At 32.1% G+C, this 19489-nt stretch overlaps 2 protein-coding genes across 7 annotated transcripts; one reads left to right on the forward strand and one right to left on the reverse strand.

The window, feature by feature from the left end:
• Window positions 1-3383: 3383 nt before the first annotated feature.
• Window positions 3384-6451, reverse strand: SHOT1 (Mitochondrial transcription termination factor family protein). 6 transcript variants are annotated; one of them, XM_011033500.1, is made up of 3 exons: window positions 4725-6451; window positions 4437-4566; window positions 3384-3787 (listed from the first exon to the last, which is right to left on the reverse strand). In XM_011033500.1, the coding sequence occupies exon 1, from the start codon at window positions 6419-6421 to the stop codon at window positions 4748-4750; it is 1674 nt and encodes a 557-aa protein (XP_011031802.1). In that variant the 5' UTR covers window positions 6422-6451; the 3' UTR covers window positions 3384-3787; window positions 4437-4566; window positions 4725-4747. The 6 variants fall into 6 exon arrangements, with proteins under 6 accessions (XP_011031802.1, XP_011031787.1, XP_011031772.1 ...); XM_011033485.1 differs by having other exon boundaries at window positions 4437-4636; XM_011033470.1 differs by having other exon boundaries at window positions 4437-4553; window positions 4696-6451.
• Window positions 6452-7357: 906 nt separating this feature from the next.
• Window positions 7358-10233, forward strand: LOC105130825 (poly(rC)-binding protein 4-like). The gene is made up of 8 exons (XM_011033510.1): window positions 7358-7679; window positions 7794-8123; window positions 8403-8461; window positions 8575-8663; window positions 8787-8899; window positions 9118-9180; window positions 9458-9528; window positions 9837-10233. Exons 1-8 carry the CDS (start codon window positions 7407-7409, stop codon window positions 9847-9849), a joined length of 1011 nt encoding a protein of 336 aa, XP_011031812.1. The 5' UTR covers window positions 7358-7406; the 3' UTR covers window positions 9850-10233.
• Window positions 10234-19489: the final 9256 nt, after the last annotated feature.

Here is a 19489-nt window from a genome sequence, read left to right on the forward strand (position 1 = left end):
TTTTTATGTTTTTATGATAATTTTGATGTGTTGATGTAAAAAAAAATATTTTAATATTTTTTAAAAAAAGTTATAAAAAATATCTTATACTATAATACCAAATATATATCATGCAAATTTAGTATTGAGGTGCAAAAAGCTTAGAAAGAAGGAGGAGGAGGAGGAGATTTTGTTACGGATTAAAGTGGCTTGTTATTTTGTTTGTCCTGGCATTGCAGGAACTTAAATCACTTTCCCTTTGCATGTTCATAAAATAAGGCTATTGTTAGTATAAGCTATTATGGAGAATCTAACGAGTCATGCGTGGAACATCTGTGTTGTGTCCTCTGTTGTTTCTTACTGGATCTGGTACTTAAATCTCGAGCATATTAATCTCCCAACTGCATCCAAAAGGTTGCCACGACTTTAGACACCGAGGAAAAGGCTGTTGACTGTGGGTGCATTGCAGGATGCCACGATGAGAGGCTCAAATCAAGGAAAAACATACTCTTGTTTCGAAGGATCACAGTTCAACATCGACTTATCCGAACCAGCCTAAATCAATATGTCTGTGTTTTTTACTATTGCCTTATTTAATAGTCAAAATGATTGGTAATCTTCCATATTTATCCTTTCTTAGTAGGTAATGATAGATTTATATTTATAAGAGGTAATGGATTTAATATGGATATTGTCAAAGCCGATTCAAGTTTAATAATATATATATATATATACACACACACTACTGTTTTATTTTATGTTGAACACTAAATAACACCCGGGCAAAAGATATTGATATAAATACCCTGAACTTGAGAGATAAAATATAAATATTTAAATATTTAAAAACTTGATTTGTAATATTCATTAACACGCCTACTTTTAATTGTGAGATTATAGTTCAAGTTTATCCTACAAAAATGTACAAGAATCATTCTCTTTTATGGTATCAAAATGGTATGTGAATCTTGTTATAATATACACTAAAACATTTAGAAAGTTTATTGTAGCACTTTTTTTTTAATTGCTTTTTTCTATGCCCAAATTAAATTATAATTTGTTGAAATTCGATAAGCTCATGGCAAGTTGAGAAAACAGGGGATCAAGAAATACAAAGAAATGTCGATACCAATCTAAGTTTTGTACCCAGACACGTTCATCACGCCATGCAGATAGTGTCAAATACTGTAAAGAGTAGAAATACACATACAACCTTTGCATTTATGTGGTCTGTTGTTCACTCGTTGACCAGTCCTATCTGTCGATACCGAGCGACTTCCATTTGGAAATGGAAACCACATGCTAATTTATTTCTTTTCCCCTTTTCTTTGATTTTTTTAATTGATAAAATATTTTCTAATTAGTTTGTGATTTTTATACATATACTCAAAAATCAAAGAAACCACGTTCGTTTGGCTAAATTTAGTTAGATCACCCCCGTTTAAATTAAATTAATAACTCTAATATCTTATCAAAAATAAAATAAAAAATTATAAAACACTACCAACAAAATAAAAATAAAAGTAACCAGGTATGACATGGTAAAAAATTTAATTAACTTGTAATTTAATTAAAAATTTATTGATTTTTTATCAAAATAATATTAACATAAATCAATTGTATTAGAATACAAAGTCAACTCCCATCCATCTACGGTCTGGAGGGTTGACTTTTTTCAACCGTAAAACCCAAAAGTTTTAAATGCTAATGCATCAAACAAAGCATGTCAAAATGACTAACCCACTTGCTATGACGTCGTCAATGCAATACCTATCTCTGTTTTAAAAAATTATGAAGGTGAGTCGGCATCACAAACTCCTAGCTTTTTATTATAAAGTTCTAACTAGGAAAGCTGACGGGCCCACGAACTCGAGGAGTTGATGGGCTCAATATAAGGCCCAGATAAGAGGCCCTAAAATGCACTCGAGTAGTTTTCATTTTTTTGAGGCTCATACTGAATCTCTTTATTTTCTGGACCGTCGATGAATTATTCTTTGAATTTATTTTGGAAAACAAAATCAAATCCGAAATCGAATAAAAGTAATAATAATAATTATCATTATTATTGGGCGCCTAGGTGCAGATTGGATCGTAATTTCTTTTTCAATTCTTATATAGAGCTACAGTATATTAGTAACAAAATAGTTTATCGGGAGCCTACGTGCAGATTGGATCATATTTTTTTTCAAACAAGAAAAAAATATTAGGGAATATTTTGTATTTTTTTTAAATCCAATTTAAAAAATAAACTTTACACATTCTTACTCGATTCTTTATATAACATTAATTTAAAATTAAATTACATAAAAAAATATTTTAATATATTCTATTCAATTTAAAAAATTCAAAACAATTCAAATAATTAACAAAAAATATAGTTTGTTTTTTTCTAAACAAATATTTATTTTAATATTAAAATAATAATATATTATATCAAATTTTAAAGCTTAACTAGTTAAATCTATCACTCATATTATGAATTCCATTAGGTTTAATAACTTTAATTTTTTTAAAAAAAACTATTTTTTACTTGATAATATATAATAATAAAATTACTAATAAACAATCAGAATGTTTATTTTAAACTATAATAATTTTATAGAAATAAATATAAACAAATTACAAAAATTAATTCAAAATAAATAAAATTAAAAATAATTTAAAAAAACTAGAAGATTTTTTTAAAAATAAAACCCAGCTCAATAAATTAACTTTAAACCCTTTCAATTCAACTATTTGTCTCACTTAAACTTAAAAATTAACTCACATAAAAAGTTAATTTAACATAATCCAATTAACTTAATAAATATAAAAATAACTAAAACTATTAGTAAAATGCATGTTTTTTTTTAAAAATAAATTTAAAATAATATTTTTTATAATATTAAGATGATATTTTTAATCAACTCAAACTTTATAATTCAACCTATCAAACTCAGGATCTAGATTATGAAGTTCATTAGGTTTAAAAACTATTTTTTAACTTATTTTTCACTTAATCGTATAATAAAAAAATATATGTTGGTAAAATTAAAAATTGATCAAATATCAAAATAATTGTTTGAGATTACAATAATCTCATATAAAATAAAATTGAAATAAAATATAAAAACCAATTCAAAATCGATAAAATATAAAGAATAAAAATGAAAACAAAAAATCTAAAAAATAACTTAATAAAATAGACATTTGTAAAATTTAACCACCAAAAAAATATAGAAATATTTATTCGTGACTATAATAATTTCAAAGAAAAATAAATAAATAAATTATGAAATTCATAAAATATTTTTCAAATTTTGAAAAAAAGAAGAAGAAACAATGGGGGTAGCTCCTTCACTGTTAAAACACACAGAGTGAGGGTGCTGGAGTTTCACAAAGAAAAAAAATTGAAAGACTGAGTTAAAAAAAGAAGGAAAAAGAAAATATGAACGGTGAAGGGATTCATTTCCTTTTTAGTAGAGTAGATAATTACTTCCCTAAATATCTTAGAGCTTGCCATTAGAAACAAAAACTGCGTGAGAATAAACATCACCATACATCAGTTTCTTATCATAGACAAGCAGTGTCTTTGTAATGTTTTGGAAGAAAGAATTGTGGTATAGTGACTGCTACTTCCAACATCAGAGTTCAGCAGCCTGGCCATCAGCTTTCTCCAGCTTCCATGTCCACTTTATTTGGGAGAGGAGAAAGGGGAGGTGCAAGTTTCATGAGAAGTGAGATTGTCCACGAGTCGTCCACATCCCTGGGACTTCAATGCACCCTCCATATGCTGACAGGGATGAAAATATGCAACAGCAATGGTCATCTGTCGACCAATCAGCGATTACAAGCAAACATCTAACAAATAGAAAAAAGGAAGCAATATATGCCCAGACAATAAGATAGAAGCAAGCAAGCAAACATCTAAGAGTTATACCAAGAAAAAATGTGGAATGCCCGTGAACAAACCTAGCCCTCCCACCTCAATTCTCCCAGTCTTCAAAACTGGATTGAAGGTTGAAATTGCCAAGGATTTCTTTCCCCAATTCGACAAGGTTTTCAAAAATTTTATCCGTATGTCCATATGCAAAGATCAATGCAACAGTTTGCAACAAAGCATGCCCAGACAATAAGTTGGAGGTTACTTGAAAAAAAATCACTTCATCTAAACACTATGAGAATAATTTTTTTCAGCGCAATTTTCCATGGGATGTTCAAATGTCTGAGAGTCATGAATTTTTATGATTAACTGCCAATACATGTATAACAAAGTCAGACCAACGTATCTCTTTTGTATAGCAATACATGCATATTAATATGCAGGAGAAGTAAACGCACGCACAAGAACTATGTTTACAAAATCTTTTCTTTGAAGAAATTTAAAACCTCGTATCTGGAGACAATAGTACTATTATTGATTGTAGAATTGCCAAATATAATGAATACTTTCTAGATGTTAAAAAAAGATAACTTACTTAACATGGAACAAACCCCGGTTGTTTCCAAATGTTGCGCGAAACTTGTTGGAATTTTCTCAAGGCCGCACCCAGGAAGATCAAATCAACGCTGCTGAATTCAATGCTACATGACGGCTAGAACCAGAGACTGAGGAAAAAGACAGATGCAGGTGTCCCCGGGCAAGTCAGCAAGATATCAACGAACATGACACATCCATCTAATACATGAATGAAAAAATTCAAAACACTGTTCACAGTAATTGTCAGAAGTATCTACCTGCCAAGAAGATTATCACACTGACTCACCATATTTTACTGTTCTCCATCTTTCAGTGGGCTTTTGAATGAGAAAAATCAACCCAAAGTTTTGGAGCATCTGGGTGAATTACATGTAAGCGAGCTACAAAACTCTTGTCACTGGTTGCAACAATGCTTGCAATGGAGTACTCCTGCTTACAGAAACCCCTTTCTGTGAGCCACATATGAAATCTATGTCTTGGTTTAATCCGATTCTCCAGGTTAAAACACAAAAATGAAGGGAAAATATCAAGGTACTGCAAGGAGGATTTCATGTCCTCGCAAAGGTAGTTTAATTTCTGCTGCAGTATCTCAGGCTTTTGGCTAAGGATCTTTGGCATCATTCTAATCATCGAGCAAAGCTTCGAGAATACAATCCCATAACGAAGAAGGCAACCAACTCGTTCTTGTAATTCACCACTAGTACCATGCAAGTCAGTTAATACCTTAATAGTTAAAGCATTCTCTCCAAACCCGATTGCATGCAAGAACTCCAACTTATTCATTGTATGCATGGGCGTTCTTGTACATTGGATCCTTTCCAAGCCATCTCTATATTTTTCATCCAAATCTTCATCAGGATCACTCATGACATAACTAGCAAGCAATTGATGATTTCCATCCTTAATTTTATTGAAAAACCACTTATGTAACTCCATAGCTCTCATCACATGAGGCAAATTGGCCATTTTATTTCTGCCAAATACATGGCCATAATTTTGAGCAACAGATTTCAATTCTTCAGCACTCAACCCAAAATGCTTCAACAACCCCTCAACTGAAATTACCTGCCCATCCAACTGAAAATCCAAAATTCCTGGCTTCTTTAGTAATAACAAACCAACATCCTCCTTTCTAACACCAAATTTACAAAAAAACTCAGCCTTTTGAACCAAAACCTCTAATGGGTAATCAACAAAAATTCTTTTACTCTTCCCCATCAACTCCCCTACTTTCCCTTTCTCACAGCCCAAATCATAAAACACCCGAATTTTCCTACAAACCTCATACCAAGCATCCACATTTCCTTCAACACAACTCTCCAAATCAAAATCCACAAAAACCCTTTTCAGATCATCAAACAAAGCACCAATCTCGCCACTCAATTCACCTCTCAACACAAAAGGAAACGCCAAGGAAATACCAATCACCGACGTAGTGCTAAACCTAAAACCCTTAAGCCCACAAAGCCTGGACTTCACCTCCTCTTCACTCATACTGAAAACACGTTTCTCCTCTTTATACAACATCCCCAACTTATTCCAGGGAAACCCAAAATCACAAAGCACACAAGAAACATTTATAGCACTCCCCTCTTCAGAAATAAAAAACTTGTCATTAGACAAAAACCCACTAACCTCATCGTAATCAATTCCAATACTTTCATAAAAAAACTCTAATTCATTAATGGGATGGTACCTGAGATATTTCTGAAGTGAAGTAGCGAATGTTGGTGAAGTGAAATGAATGTTGGATACTAGATTTGAGAGCGAAACAAGAGAATTCTTGCTTATTTGATCTGCATAAGTGTATGGTAGTGACCTTGTTGAGTGTAGATAATCTGTTAAAGCTTGCTGAGCTAGTTTGATTGCTTGATTCTTGTACTTCCATGGCACACTCGTAAATATTGGACGTTTTGGTAGAGAGCTGCTAAAATGGCGGCAAAATGTTGTATAGATTGGAATTGGTATTGGCATCTTCCACATATTAGGGTTTTTACTCTGATTTTTCAGGGCTTTATGTTTATTCGCTTGAAAGAGTTCGGGTTTAGTTTTTATATAAAGGGTATAATTGTGATTTTAATAGTTTTATGCATCCTTATTATTCAGGATAAACCCCATTTTAGCTCCTACTATATTTCCTTGTTATTAATTAAGTTTCAAATCTCTTAACTCTATCAATTTTAGACAATTAAACAATTTCACCCGTCCACTTTTAGTTTCTTTATTTAAATATCAAATAAAACCCAATCTATCTAAAAACAAATAATATCAAATCATAATAACAACTTTTTATATGCGATAGTGAATATTTAAAAAAAAAAAACTGATTATAATTTAATGTTCTAAAATTAAATTTTAAAATAGATTAGGAGTTATTTTTATGCTTTAAATGGAAATATATACATTGAATGATTTTTTTATTTGTTATTGTCTATTTATTTCACATAAAATATTTTTTGGATTTTTTTGTGTTTATTTCTAAAAATGTTTTATTGCAAAATGTTTTACATAAAAAACTAGTTAATAAAAAATATTTTATAGTCAACATTCAAACTTAATTAATTTAATAAAATAATATTTTTAATTCATAAAATTCTGTAAAATATTAATATTTCAGTTACAATATCATCACATGATTTTAATATTCTTCTCCATCTCACCACCATTATTTCATTTTCTTTTACTGTGGTCATCTCATCACCACCTTCTTCTCCATCTCTATTATTAAAAAATATTCTAAATATAAAATATTTTACACAAAACAAACTAATCACTGTAAAAAGGAAGGAAAGCGTCATCAAATATGGATTATTGGATGGTATTGATAAAATAAAAGGATTTAAAATCTAATTATCAATATAGTAAAATATCAGGGATTACATTTGAAGTTTTTCCTATTATTTAATGATGGCAGCCACAAGTCTTCTGTCTAATTATTCTCTCTCCAAACAAGGAGTGACGCTCTTTGATGGCGCAACCATGGGAATTACAGTTAAATCCCTCGCCGCCAGGCACTGAATTACCTAAGTTAAACGCCCTCCCGGTGACAGCCAAGCGCCGGCGTGAAGATTTTGACGGTGGTGAAACATCCGCCGCAAAACGGCAAGCTAGAGCAGATGTTATATTCAGGATCGTGGTCCCGTCGGGAAAGATCGGAAAAGTAATCGGCAAACAAGGCCATCGTATCCAGAAGATTCGAGAAGATACCAAAGCCACGATCAAAATCGCCGACGCCGTCGCCGTCAGTAATAAAACCCATTCCCCCAATTTTATTGAAAATTAGGGTTTTGTACTTAAATTCAAATGATTGACTATGAAAGTTTTTTATTTTTTGTTTTTCTTTAATGTTGTGTAGAGACATGAAGAGCGCGTGATAATTATAAGCTCGAAGGAGAGTGAGAATGGGGCAACTGACGCGGAGAATGCGTTGCAGCGAATTGCAGAGTTGATTTTGAATGAGGATGATGGCGGCGGCGTGGATATAGGGAAACTAGTCAATGCCGGGCATGTGGCTGCAAATACGATAAGATTATTAATAGCTGGGTCTCAAGCTGGTTCTTTGATAGGAATGTCTGGTCAAAATATAGTGAAATTGAGGAACTCATCAGGTGCAATGATCACTGTTCTTGCGCCGAATCAGTTGCCTCTCTGTGCTTCTGCTTATGAATCTGATCGTGTTGTGCAGGTTGGCTTGTTGTAATGGTTTTGATGAACTTGCTTTTTAAGATTAAGATGGGGTTTTGATGCTTCTTTATTTGATTTAGCTCGTTGTTAGCTGTTTCATGAGTATAAAATAATTCCCTTGCTAGCCTTTTTTTTTACTGAAAATTTGTTTAACTTGGTATAATATTAAGAATTTTAAGGTTGCTTTAGTTGTTTTCATTGTCATCAATTGTGAAATGGATAACTAGCTGAAACCGGATAGAAAGAATAATGGATGACTGAAATTTTTTGTTAAATACAGATATCAGGAGATGTACCTGTAGTGCTAAAAGCTCTGGAGGAGATTGGTTGTCAACTCAGGTTTTGAATACTATGTTGATTGATGTTATTTGGTGTTTCAGTCTTGTTTGTTGTATTGTCTTGGGAAAATATATTTTTAAAGTAAAATAATGCTTTGAGTTTATGTGGTTTAGGGAGAACCCACCTAAACAAGTAATTTCTATCAGTCCATCGTACAACTATAGCGCAGTTCCATTTCAACAATATGCGCCCCAAGCTGCAGGTGATCTCATTGTTGTGTTTATAGAAGGGAAAAAAAGAAAAAAATTATACCTGCCGACTGTTTTTCAAATGTTAATATTTTTGTGTTATAACCACATCATCTTTAGGACAACCAATCTTGCAGCTGATTATGTAACCATGGAGATGATGGTCCCGGAGACAATGATGGGTGGCTTGATAGGAAGAAGTGGTTCTAATATATCAAGGATCAGAGTGGAGTCTGGAGCAGTAATCAAGGTCAGCAGATGTCCAAATCTTTATCTGTGATATCCAATTCCCAATCTCTTACTGATTTCTGGTTGAGAATGCAAATATTTAAATCTTTTTATCAGTTCTGGGTTTATTGATTTCATAAATTACCTGGTTCACTAGCTGCCTGGCTTGACAAAAACATTGCGATATACAACTTGGTGAGGACGAGTGAGTATTCTTCTCTTTGATTTTCTCTTCTGCAGGTTCACGGGGGGAAAGGTGCGCAAAAACATAGGCATATACAACTAGCTGGTAGTTCTCAGCAGGTATTCCTACTGTCAACCATCAATTTTCCACAACAAGTAAGAAAAACTCGAAAATGTTCATCATTGTAACATATAAAAAGACAACTATTTTATGGGCTTTGCTTATTGTCCTCATGTTTTTGTAACGTAATCATATTTATCAAAAGAGTCAATCAAAAGTGTTTGTTTAATTAACTGGGATTGGTTTTTTCTTAGAAAAGGAGCTGTAGTAGACTTATAGCTCTAAGTTGTATTTTCCAAGGTTTTCTTTTTATTGAAACTGCTGGATGCATTATAGGTGGCGCTAGCAAAACAGAGGGTAGATGAATACATATATTCGCAGTTGGTTCAACAAGCTGGCACTCAACAGTAAGTGCTCCTGCCTCAAAATGTTTTCAATTCTTCTCTCCTTGTTTGGCTGTGAAGTTTTCTGTCGTATATCATAGTTTGCGAGAGAGCTGGCCAGTATACTTGCTGAATTTCCCCTCCCCATTATTGTGCAATTGAGGGAGAATCGATACTATATTCTAAAAGCTTTCAGATATGCTTTGAAGGATAAATTTGTTGATGCCGGTTGATTTCTTGCTCTTTCTAGTGGCTGGAATATTAGTTGTGCCAACCTCGAATACAATTCAAGGAATCTATATATAATTTGACATGATAATGTGTATTTTCAGGTTGCAGATATGATGAAGCTGGAAGGGTCAAGATCTTTGTCAGGTTCTCTCGTCTCCACATTTGCTAAAGTTCCTGACAACTGTGTAACCGCGCCTTGTACCCTTGGTGCTTCATTGATGGGGCACGAACATGAGCCATGTAGGTGGATATCTATTCATTCTGTTGCGTGAATGGTGTATTGGGTTTTGGGATGCTAGTGCTTAATGAAAAAACTAACCTTTTGCCTTTATTATTAATTTGGTGAGACCTTTGTAATACCATTTATCTTCTGAGCTACTATCACATTACGAAGAAGAGCACCATGAGAAGAGTTCTGCTAACTTGATCGATTGCATTGGCATGGCATTGAACTGGTTGAGCAATGGAGAATAGCCGAATGGAGGTTGCAATAACGAAGCCATGATGCCTGCGTCTCGCTGTTTGATGCTAAATCACTTGTTTTGAAAGTTGAAACAAATAGGTATGCCTTTAATCTCGAGGCCAAGGAATAAAGGCAGATGAATGCTCTGGGATCTAGAAAGAAGTGGAAAGAACAGAACCGGGTGTTTATCAAATACAATCAGTGATAACCCGCCCTCGGGACAGATAACATTGCAAAATTGACGTTAAGAATCTACAGGGGGCTGGTTTCTGGGCCTTCAATCCAGCAAATTCTCAAATAATGTCGGGGCCATGGGATGAATGTTCATGGGCCAAGGAACCATGAAATTGACACTCAAACATTTCACTATTCATTATAAGGTTTCTTTTGCTTTATTAGGTCCCTGCAGTTTTCTAAACTTCACAATTCGATCAAGCTCATTTCTATTACATAAAAGTTGAGAAAGGGGAGAGAGAGAGAGGAGAGAAGGAGAGGAGAGAGGAAAGTTTTAGTCGGTCATATTACATACATGCATGTGTGTCGAAACTGTTTCTCATTAGTTCTGATAAAATTAAAAGTACAATCGAACAGTGAAAGGGCTATATTTGTACCAAATAGACGTTAAGAAAATAAATAGTAAAAAGACAAGAGTGACACAAAAGTCGAAGCAGAGGGACCAATTCCGCCATCGCCGACCTTCCTTGAGGTCCTCGTCTTGCACCATCACAACCTTTTTAACACTAAGATCATAAAAAATAAATAAAATAATTAACGAGACTGCTGGGTGGGCTAAGCCCAAGTTACTATGGACTCAGTTCTACTAAATAAGGAACAAACTTATCTCAAGCCCTCAAAGGAATTGGGTCAAAGCTTGGACGCCAATTTCATCATTTCCCTGTGTTGGGTGGTCATTTCCAAGTAGTAAATGTTGCCCTTTTTTTCTCTCAAGACAATCAAAATTAATCATGGATGTCCTTGAAATTAACCTCATTTATATCACTGCCTTGACAATTTATAATTTTAATCACCATAGAAAATAAAGCCCCGTTACCTTCAATCCAATTACAACAAATAACATGCGGAAAAAAAATAAATTCTAACTGATCTAGTTTAGATTATATGCTTGAAATAGATGATGTATTAAGGTATATACACTGAATTAGGTAGGTTTTTTTAATTTTCAATTTTTTAAAAAATTATTTGTTATATGATATGTTCATAAATCAATACCTTGCTAATTAAATCTTTTTTAAAAATATCTATATATCTAGCAAAATCCCAAGGATTAAAATCTATAATGAATTAGTTTCAGAAATCCTTGAATGTAATGTTGAAATTGAAATTAAAAAATTGAAGAAATTCATGTGCTCAAGTTGAACCCTCTCTTTTGATAAAATATCATTATTTAATTCTATCTCTTTTGTTTCTTTGTATTTAGTAATTAGAGCGTGAGTACATAAAATCTCTTACGTAGCAAAGTACATACACATGCCCTAGACAATAACGTGCTCCTGTTTTTTTTTTTTTTTTTACTTTCAATCTTCTGACCATTGACAGATTCGAAACAAGGTGGTCCATCGACACAAATTCTCATACTTAGGTTACAATGCTCCACGAATGTAATCATGGTCAACCATGCACATGAACATTATACCATAAGCTCAGTTGATATATACTATAGTTTAGATTCTTGCTGTAGTAGCCCGCTCGTGCCTTCACTGAGTCACTATTAGTCTCTCTCATATATCTCTGTCAAGCGCACATTAGAAAGAAAGAATAATTCCTCTGGATTTTAATGTCCTTTATTGGATTCCTCTGCGACCTGTGATAATTTATACCAGGCACCTGAGAGGTTGCCCGCATAAACGAACCGATGATGATAGGGTTTTCACATGGTTCCATACATCCTTATCAAACTACTATTAACTTTGTGAGTTAACTCGATAATAAATTCACAGCCTGATTTTGACTTGAGTGAGGTTTTAATTTGAATTATTTTGATATTTCCTGGCCAAACTCGAATAACCTAGTGAGTTGACTGTAATAAAAATGTTTTAAATTAAAAAAATAAACTTGAATTGACGGATGACGTACAAGTTAACCTAATTATACGAACTCAGTAGCGCAAGTTGCAAGTTTCATATGTGTGTTTATATGATGCATACGTACGCCCCAGTAAAATGCATTAGTGCTTATGGGCAATGAACAACCCAAATTAAACAAAGCAGTAGCCATGCCTGTAGATGTTTCATGTGCGAAGAAGTAATATTGTGGAATTGAAGTTTTCTTTCTATGTTTTGCAGAGATATATATGTAGCAGTTATGATTAAAGATTCCGCTGCATGATGTTTAGAGCTAAATTATACGAGGAGAGTGCTCAGTGCAGAGCACATGGGGGACAGCCAAATATAGTGATGAGATACGCATCAAGGGGGGTGTCGGAGATGATCCATTACTGAGGATCAAGGAGGCACTCGCCATGGTGTTTCTGCTTTCCTAGCTCCCTCAGCATGTGTTGGGAGCCTGTGATGCACTGGCATTTGCTGCAGAAATCCATCCCAAGTTTTTAATCAACAAGATCTGGGTCAATCTCTGCCCTTCTCCATATAAGATCCAAGTTCATTTCCAAGCTCATAATATGTTATCTTGAAGAACTATTATAGTGCAATAACTTAAATAAATTCTTAATATATAATTTATATTATTTTTTAATAAACCTCTCAAATAAAAAAAATTAGGTTTAAAACTTGAATATACTTATAATATATTATATTTAATTTTTATCAAAAAAATAAAAATAATAATATTTAAACTTTAATACTATATTAAAAAATATTTCAATCCAATAACTTAAACTGTTAAATAAAATTTTAATATATAATTTATATTATTTTTAAATATATTTACTTATAACAAAAAATTAATATATATAAATTTTAATATATAATTTATATTATTTTTTAACAAAAATAATTTACATATAGATGTAACAAGAAATTACTTCCTAACCTCATATTATTCAATAATTTATAGCTAGCTACCCAGTAATGTTTATTATTAATTAAAAGCTACTGATGATTTTGTTACCAATTTTATTATTAATCAAACAATTAAATTATCTTTGAGGATTTTGAAGTTCCAAGAGAGAAACATAAAAGGACTGGAAGAGAGAGTGAAAGGATTTGACGTGACAAAAGTAACATAAAATACCGGAAGAAGATAGCAGTCATCACTTCAGCAATGGCGTGTTAGATTTTTTTTATTTTTTATTTTATTTTTGGAGAAGGCAATCATCGTGCTGATTGGCCATTGGCCATGATCAAGAGGTGAGTCGACACGTTTTTAAGGATCTTTCAAGGGTTTTTCAACTCTTGTTGTTGTGTTTAATGGTAATCGTATGTATTTGTATTCCGTTAGTGTATTAAAATTAATTTAAAATAAATAAATAACTTTTATAATAAATAAATCCACCTCAATTCTAAACGCAAGTTTTAGATTTCGGCACCAATTATTAAACTAAAAATACAATACACGAGTCGACTCCATTGTCGACTAAAAAAATTAATTTATGCGTTTTTTTAATAAAAATAGAAAATAAAACGATCTCTCGGTATAAATGAATTGTTCTCCACCGTACACGAATACATGAGGCGACTCCATTGTTGCTCTTCACGAAACCAATCACAGCATTCTTCTACTCCTACGTGCATAGAATTCATCGTAATCATACCGAATACCAAAATTGCTATAAATAGCCTATCACTCCCCATGATCATTCATGCTTGAAGCATGGGGGTAGTTTTGGTACTATGGAGAGTGCCATATGATTGGACAAGACCGAGTGTCTGGTAAGAAAGGAACAGGATGACACGCGTGGCGTTATTCAAAATGGGGGATTGGGACCACGTGTCCACAAGTAGTGGGACGTGAGCAAGAATCATATGCAGGACCCACGTGAACTCTGACACTGCTCCCTCATTTATTCTCATCTTCTCACGTGATTTCACTCCCGCCTTCGTCCCCACTCTACTTGCATCCATCCCTTTCAGAATTCCAAATCCAAAATCAATGGATCACAGGCAACCAACTTCTAAAGCGGTCACTTGTTACCGGAGGTTCAATTCCCAGCATTTATTCATGATCTTGTTTATATTCTATGTATATGAAAAAAAAAATGGTGAAATTAATCTTTGTTTTTAAAAAATATATAGTCAAGTCCACACAAACAGTCATTAAAATCGTTTTTCTTTCAAAAAAAAGTTGTAAAATTAATTTTAATTCTCTTGAAAATTAAAAAACCTAGTGATCATGATTAGATGTAAAACAAAACACAAAAAAGCTAATTTATTTAGATAATTGTAACGGTTATTTTTTAAAATATATTAAAAAATTATAGGATGACCCCCCCTCGTTCTTGGATATCATAGATATTTTATGATATATCTCAATCTCGTTGATTTGACTTTCTCAAAGTGGGTATAATTCGTTGTTTTTTTTTTTCGAGCTTTATCTTCGTTTACTTTTCTCCATTGTATTTGCTTTATTTTTATTTTTTTCATTATTAAAGTTGTTCCTTTTATTTTTACAGAAATGGTCAAACACTTGCATGCAACACTGGATCTTTTCGTTTTACAAAAAAGAAAGGGGAAATAAAGAGCTTGCTTTCCGAGCTGCAACTAGCACACATGGTCCCCCTACGTGGCATCTCACAACTTGTATGCCTTTTCCACGGATGGTGCCTGTGGTTGTTATACGACGATAACGGAGGAGGACACCTAGCCACAGGCGTTCATCAATGCCGTTATCATTGATGTGACCATGTTTTATCCTGATCTATGATTAATGGAAAAGGAAACACCAACCTTGTCCGTCGCAGATTAATCAAGTCTCGTTTTCATCCTTTAACAGAAAAACAATTATCAATTAAATCCCCGCTATTTTAAACATTTCTCAATTGGATCTTTTATCAATATTCTTAATGCATTAAACGGCATCATTTTAAAGAAGATTTGATGAGAAATACCAATCATAGACAGAGGGGCGGAGTAAGAAAAAATAATTAAGGAGGCAAATTAAAAAATTTATTTCAAAAGGTTAAAATTTCAATCATTTTATACAATGAAGGTGCTAGGAAAAATTTCTTTATAGGGTCCCCCGTCCCTGCCAGACCCCCTCCCTCCGTCATTACATAGATATTGACAGAATGCTAGGTAAAAAAATATCTAAATAAACAGAAACCTGACTGATTAAACCTTCTATCTTGAAATAAATTTGATAGTGCATTTGCCTGAGCACGACTATATTCTTAAAGTTTTAACACTAGTATGCTTCGTTGAATGTTGCTTTTTAGTTTTTAAAATTCAAGGAATAGCATAAAATTTCCCTCGCATTATTGAATTAACATCTATTTCATCCTCGACAATCTTGGAACATCATAATAAAACATGATTATTTTTCAATGAAAAAATGTTGTTTTTGCTGGTGCATGGGGGGAGGGGGTTTGAAGATGAATAAATGACTTTGAATCAATAAACAGGCACGATTTGGATAGAATTCATGCTTGAATATGGATTAAAAGCTTCCGTGAATATTTTTTGAAATACGAGGGACAATATTGGAAAAAAAAGTATCTGGTAGCAAAACTGAGTCTATTTATATAGCTGGGGATGGCTTTTAAAGTTCCCTCAGAATTTAACTAGTTGCGTGCATGTTTGAAAAAGGTTCTGGCCAGGAGTCACGTGAGAAATCGTTGCAAGAAACCCGATAATCCTAATACGGACCACACCAGGAGAGAATATGGAAGAGAGCCATGATGACGACGGGGGATTGTCGGCTGGGTGCCTGATGCTGGATTTATTAATTAATAATTTAATGTGCATGGAATCCGCATATGGGAGGAGAACACGTGGGACAGCTAGCACACTCACACACACGTGCGTGGGGGAAGAGTGCTTGAACTTCAATCATCAACCGACAAACTTGTCCTCGTTCTCAAATCATTGTGCCAAGTCCCATGCTCCACCTGAGGCATTCCACCTATATCCATTGTTGCATAAATCCAGCGACTCGTCGTCATAATTCTAATCATTGTCTGATCCGATCTGATATCGATAGAAAAAAAGACTCGACTATTAGGTTATTGTATCACCTCTATATATATATATATAAAAATATATATATATATATTTAAAACAATCAAATTTGAGATCCCATGAGATATGAATGAACAAATATTGTTTCTGAATATTTTTGAAGCGGTCTATAAATGTTTGTCGGGACCAAGAAATTCATGAGAAAATATATTTTTATTAGCTAGCCAAAAACTCAGACTAGATTGATGATCTCTTCTCAACACAGATGACATTAAGCTGTGACAAAAAAAAGAATCAAAATATCTAGTTATGTTATTACATGAATCTTGATCACTTCTTTAGCACGTGGAATTCGTATCCTGGCATGCCCATCACCAATATCATGGCTGGCTAGGAAAAAAAGAAGGGAATCTCCTGGCTTCCAGTTAATTTCCTCATGTCAGTATTTCGAATAATAATGGAGAGAATCTTAAGAGCTTTTGAGATGTTGATGCAAATCTAATGAGTCATTGGGAGTATAGTAGCTTATGTTATGAGTGTTTTTTTAAAATGTGAAAAATATTATATTAGTATTTTTTAAATGTTTGTCAATGATTTTGATATATTGTTGTTAGAAATACAAAAAAAATATATTGATGTATTTTAAAAAATACTTTTGGAAAATACATTATATTACAATGCCAAACACACCTTAAACTACATCAACTACATTTTTTAATTTGACATTAACCTTAAATTTAAGAGACTGGTAGTAGATTTTTTTTTCTTTGGATAGTTCTAATTATATAGTCATAATAATTTATGATATTTAAAATATAATTATTAATGTTTATTAAAAAAAAAGAGATGGAGAAGAAAATGAAATTCATTCTACCAGAAATAAAGAAATTCATTCAAGAATTATTCCTTTTTTTTAATTCATCCATTCTTCATTAAATATAACTTAAACATCACGAAATTGCATGCGTGACAAAGATTTGAGGTGGGATTTCCTACCTAAGTTGCATTCTATGCACGAGGAGCTAATGTGGAGCGTGTACTACAAGCGAATTAATCGGGGCGTTCGTGGACCAGTAGAAGTTAAGAGCATGGAATCAAGAAAGGATAGAGAGTATCCAATGATTGTAGGGAAAGTGCGTGTCTGGTTGTGAAGAGACAGAACAACACGCACGAATCTAAACATCGCACTACGTGTTGACACGTGTCCAAACATCACATGCAATTGCACGTGAAACATATAGGTCCCCACGTGACTCCACTCCACCCTGTCCCTCCAAAATTTTCCAGTCTCTTTTTAGCTCACTTGGCTCGCCATTTTAGTTACTGGTGTTGGGTTAAAGTTAGTTTTTAAAGTGTGTTTTATTTTAAAATATATTAAAATAATAATTTTTTTAATTTTTTTTTAATATAAACATATTAAATAATTTTAAAAATATATATAAAAAATAAAGCTAGAGAAGAAAAATTTTAAAAATAGCATTATGAAACATTAATAGCAACTTTTTGGGTATGCTCCAATTTAATTTATCATGGAAACATGTAAAAAAATCTTATGTGTCTATTTAAAAGTGTAATTGTAATTATTTTTTAAAGTATTTAAATTTAAAAATATATCAAAATAATATTTTTTTTAAAAAAAAAAAAATATTTTTGACATCAGCACGTAAAAATAATTTGAAAACACTAAAAAAATATTAATTTAAAACAAATAAAAAAAATTTAAATTTTTTTAAAAGCACTTTTAAAACGCAAAATAAACAGAATTTCCCTCCTACCATTTATTTTATTATAAAAATCTTATTTTAATATGAATCTCTCTTATATTAAAATGTCTTTGTTACTTTTTAAATTATTATTGTAGCAAGAAAAACTTAGAATATTACAGATGTTTTAGATGCAAGATGAAGTTTTGTAGTATCTTTAAAACTTAGAATATTACAGATATTTTAGATGCAAAATGAAGTTTTGTAATATCTTTAATTTTTAAATACTTTTTTCTCATTTAGTGATAACCCAACAATATTAATTCATCTAGTAAATACATAATTTTCTGCCAATAATTATTTTGTCCCATCAACATTTTAATTTGAGATTGGTTCAATAGTGGATTATTGAAGCTCTTAGATAGTAAGGTTCGAGTCTCACTTGTCTTTATTTTAAAATAGAAAAATTACATTTAGCATTTTATAGTTTTGTGTGAGTTATATTTTGTTTTGATAGTTTGAAAAATTATATTTTACATTCTATAATTCAATATCTTGATAACATTTTGCTTTTATAGTTTGAAGTTACACTTTCTCTCCGATAATTTGATGCATACATAACACTTTCAGTCTGTAAATTGAAATTTTTTTATCATTTTTGCTAGGAAGAATGGATGGTAACTCAAAGAAATTGGCTTGTATGGATATTGAAAAAATTTGTTGAAACCTCTTTTGAATTTTCTTGCCTTTGTAAAAAATATGAGGAAATTTTGTGACTAATTGATAAGGTTTTATATATTTATTGCGTGAAATATGTATATCAGATAAAAAAAAATATAATATTTTTAAAAAAAGATTCAGTTGAGAAATATTACAAAATTTCAGGACTAGCAGATAAGATTTATATAGGTCCCATTCATGGAGTAAGTAGTGACATCTAGTAGTTATTTTACTGAGCTTACTCTAGAAGAAAGAAAAAACACCAGTAGAAAAAAGAATCAAATATAGTATTCTTAAAAAATAATAACTATATCCCCATCTAGATTTTTTTTGTTTATTTTTTTATTTAAAATAAATTTAGTGAAATAATTAATAAAATATCACTAATTATTTTATAAATATTATAAAATTACTCGACTGTCATTAGTCAGCCTAAAAAAAAGTTAATTTTTTTTAAAAAAAAATTCACCTAGTTGAAAGAATTTAACACTCACAAAATGAAAAAACAAAAAAAGAACTCCCGATATTAACTTCTTGAATGTATTAGAAATGATTTTTCTGATCTACATGTATGCATTAGTAACTCGAAATAAAAACTGTAATTTTGTTGGAACGAAGCATAAGGATCTACCCTCTCTGAAATTGACCTTGTGAGTTTATATACGATGAAGCACCTGTTAAACTGGAACTTTAATCTTGCAATTATATTGTTGAAACTCAATTTACTACAGTAATATTTCTTAGATACATGTCGGACACTGATTATTATTATTATT

The sequence above is a fragment of the Populus euphratica genome, unplaced genomic scaffold (assembly GCF_000495115.2).
Source record: "Populus euphratica unplaced genomic scaffold, PopEup_1.0 scaffold2.1, whole genome shotgun sequence".
Classification (NCBI taxonomy): domain Eukaryota; kingdom Viridiplantae; phylum Streptophyta; class Magnoliopsida; order Malpighiales; family Salicaceae; genus Populus; species Populus euphratica.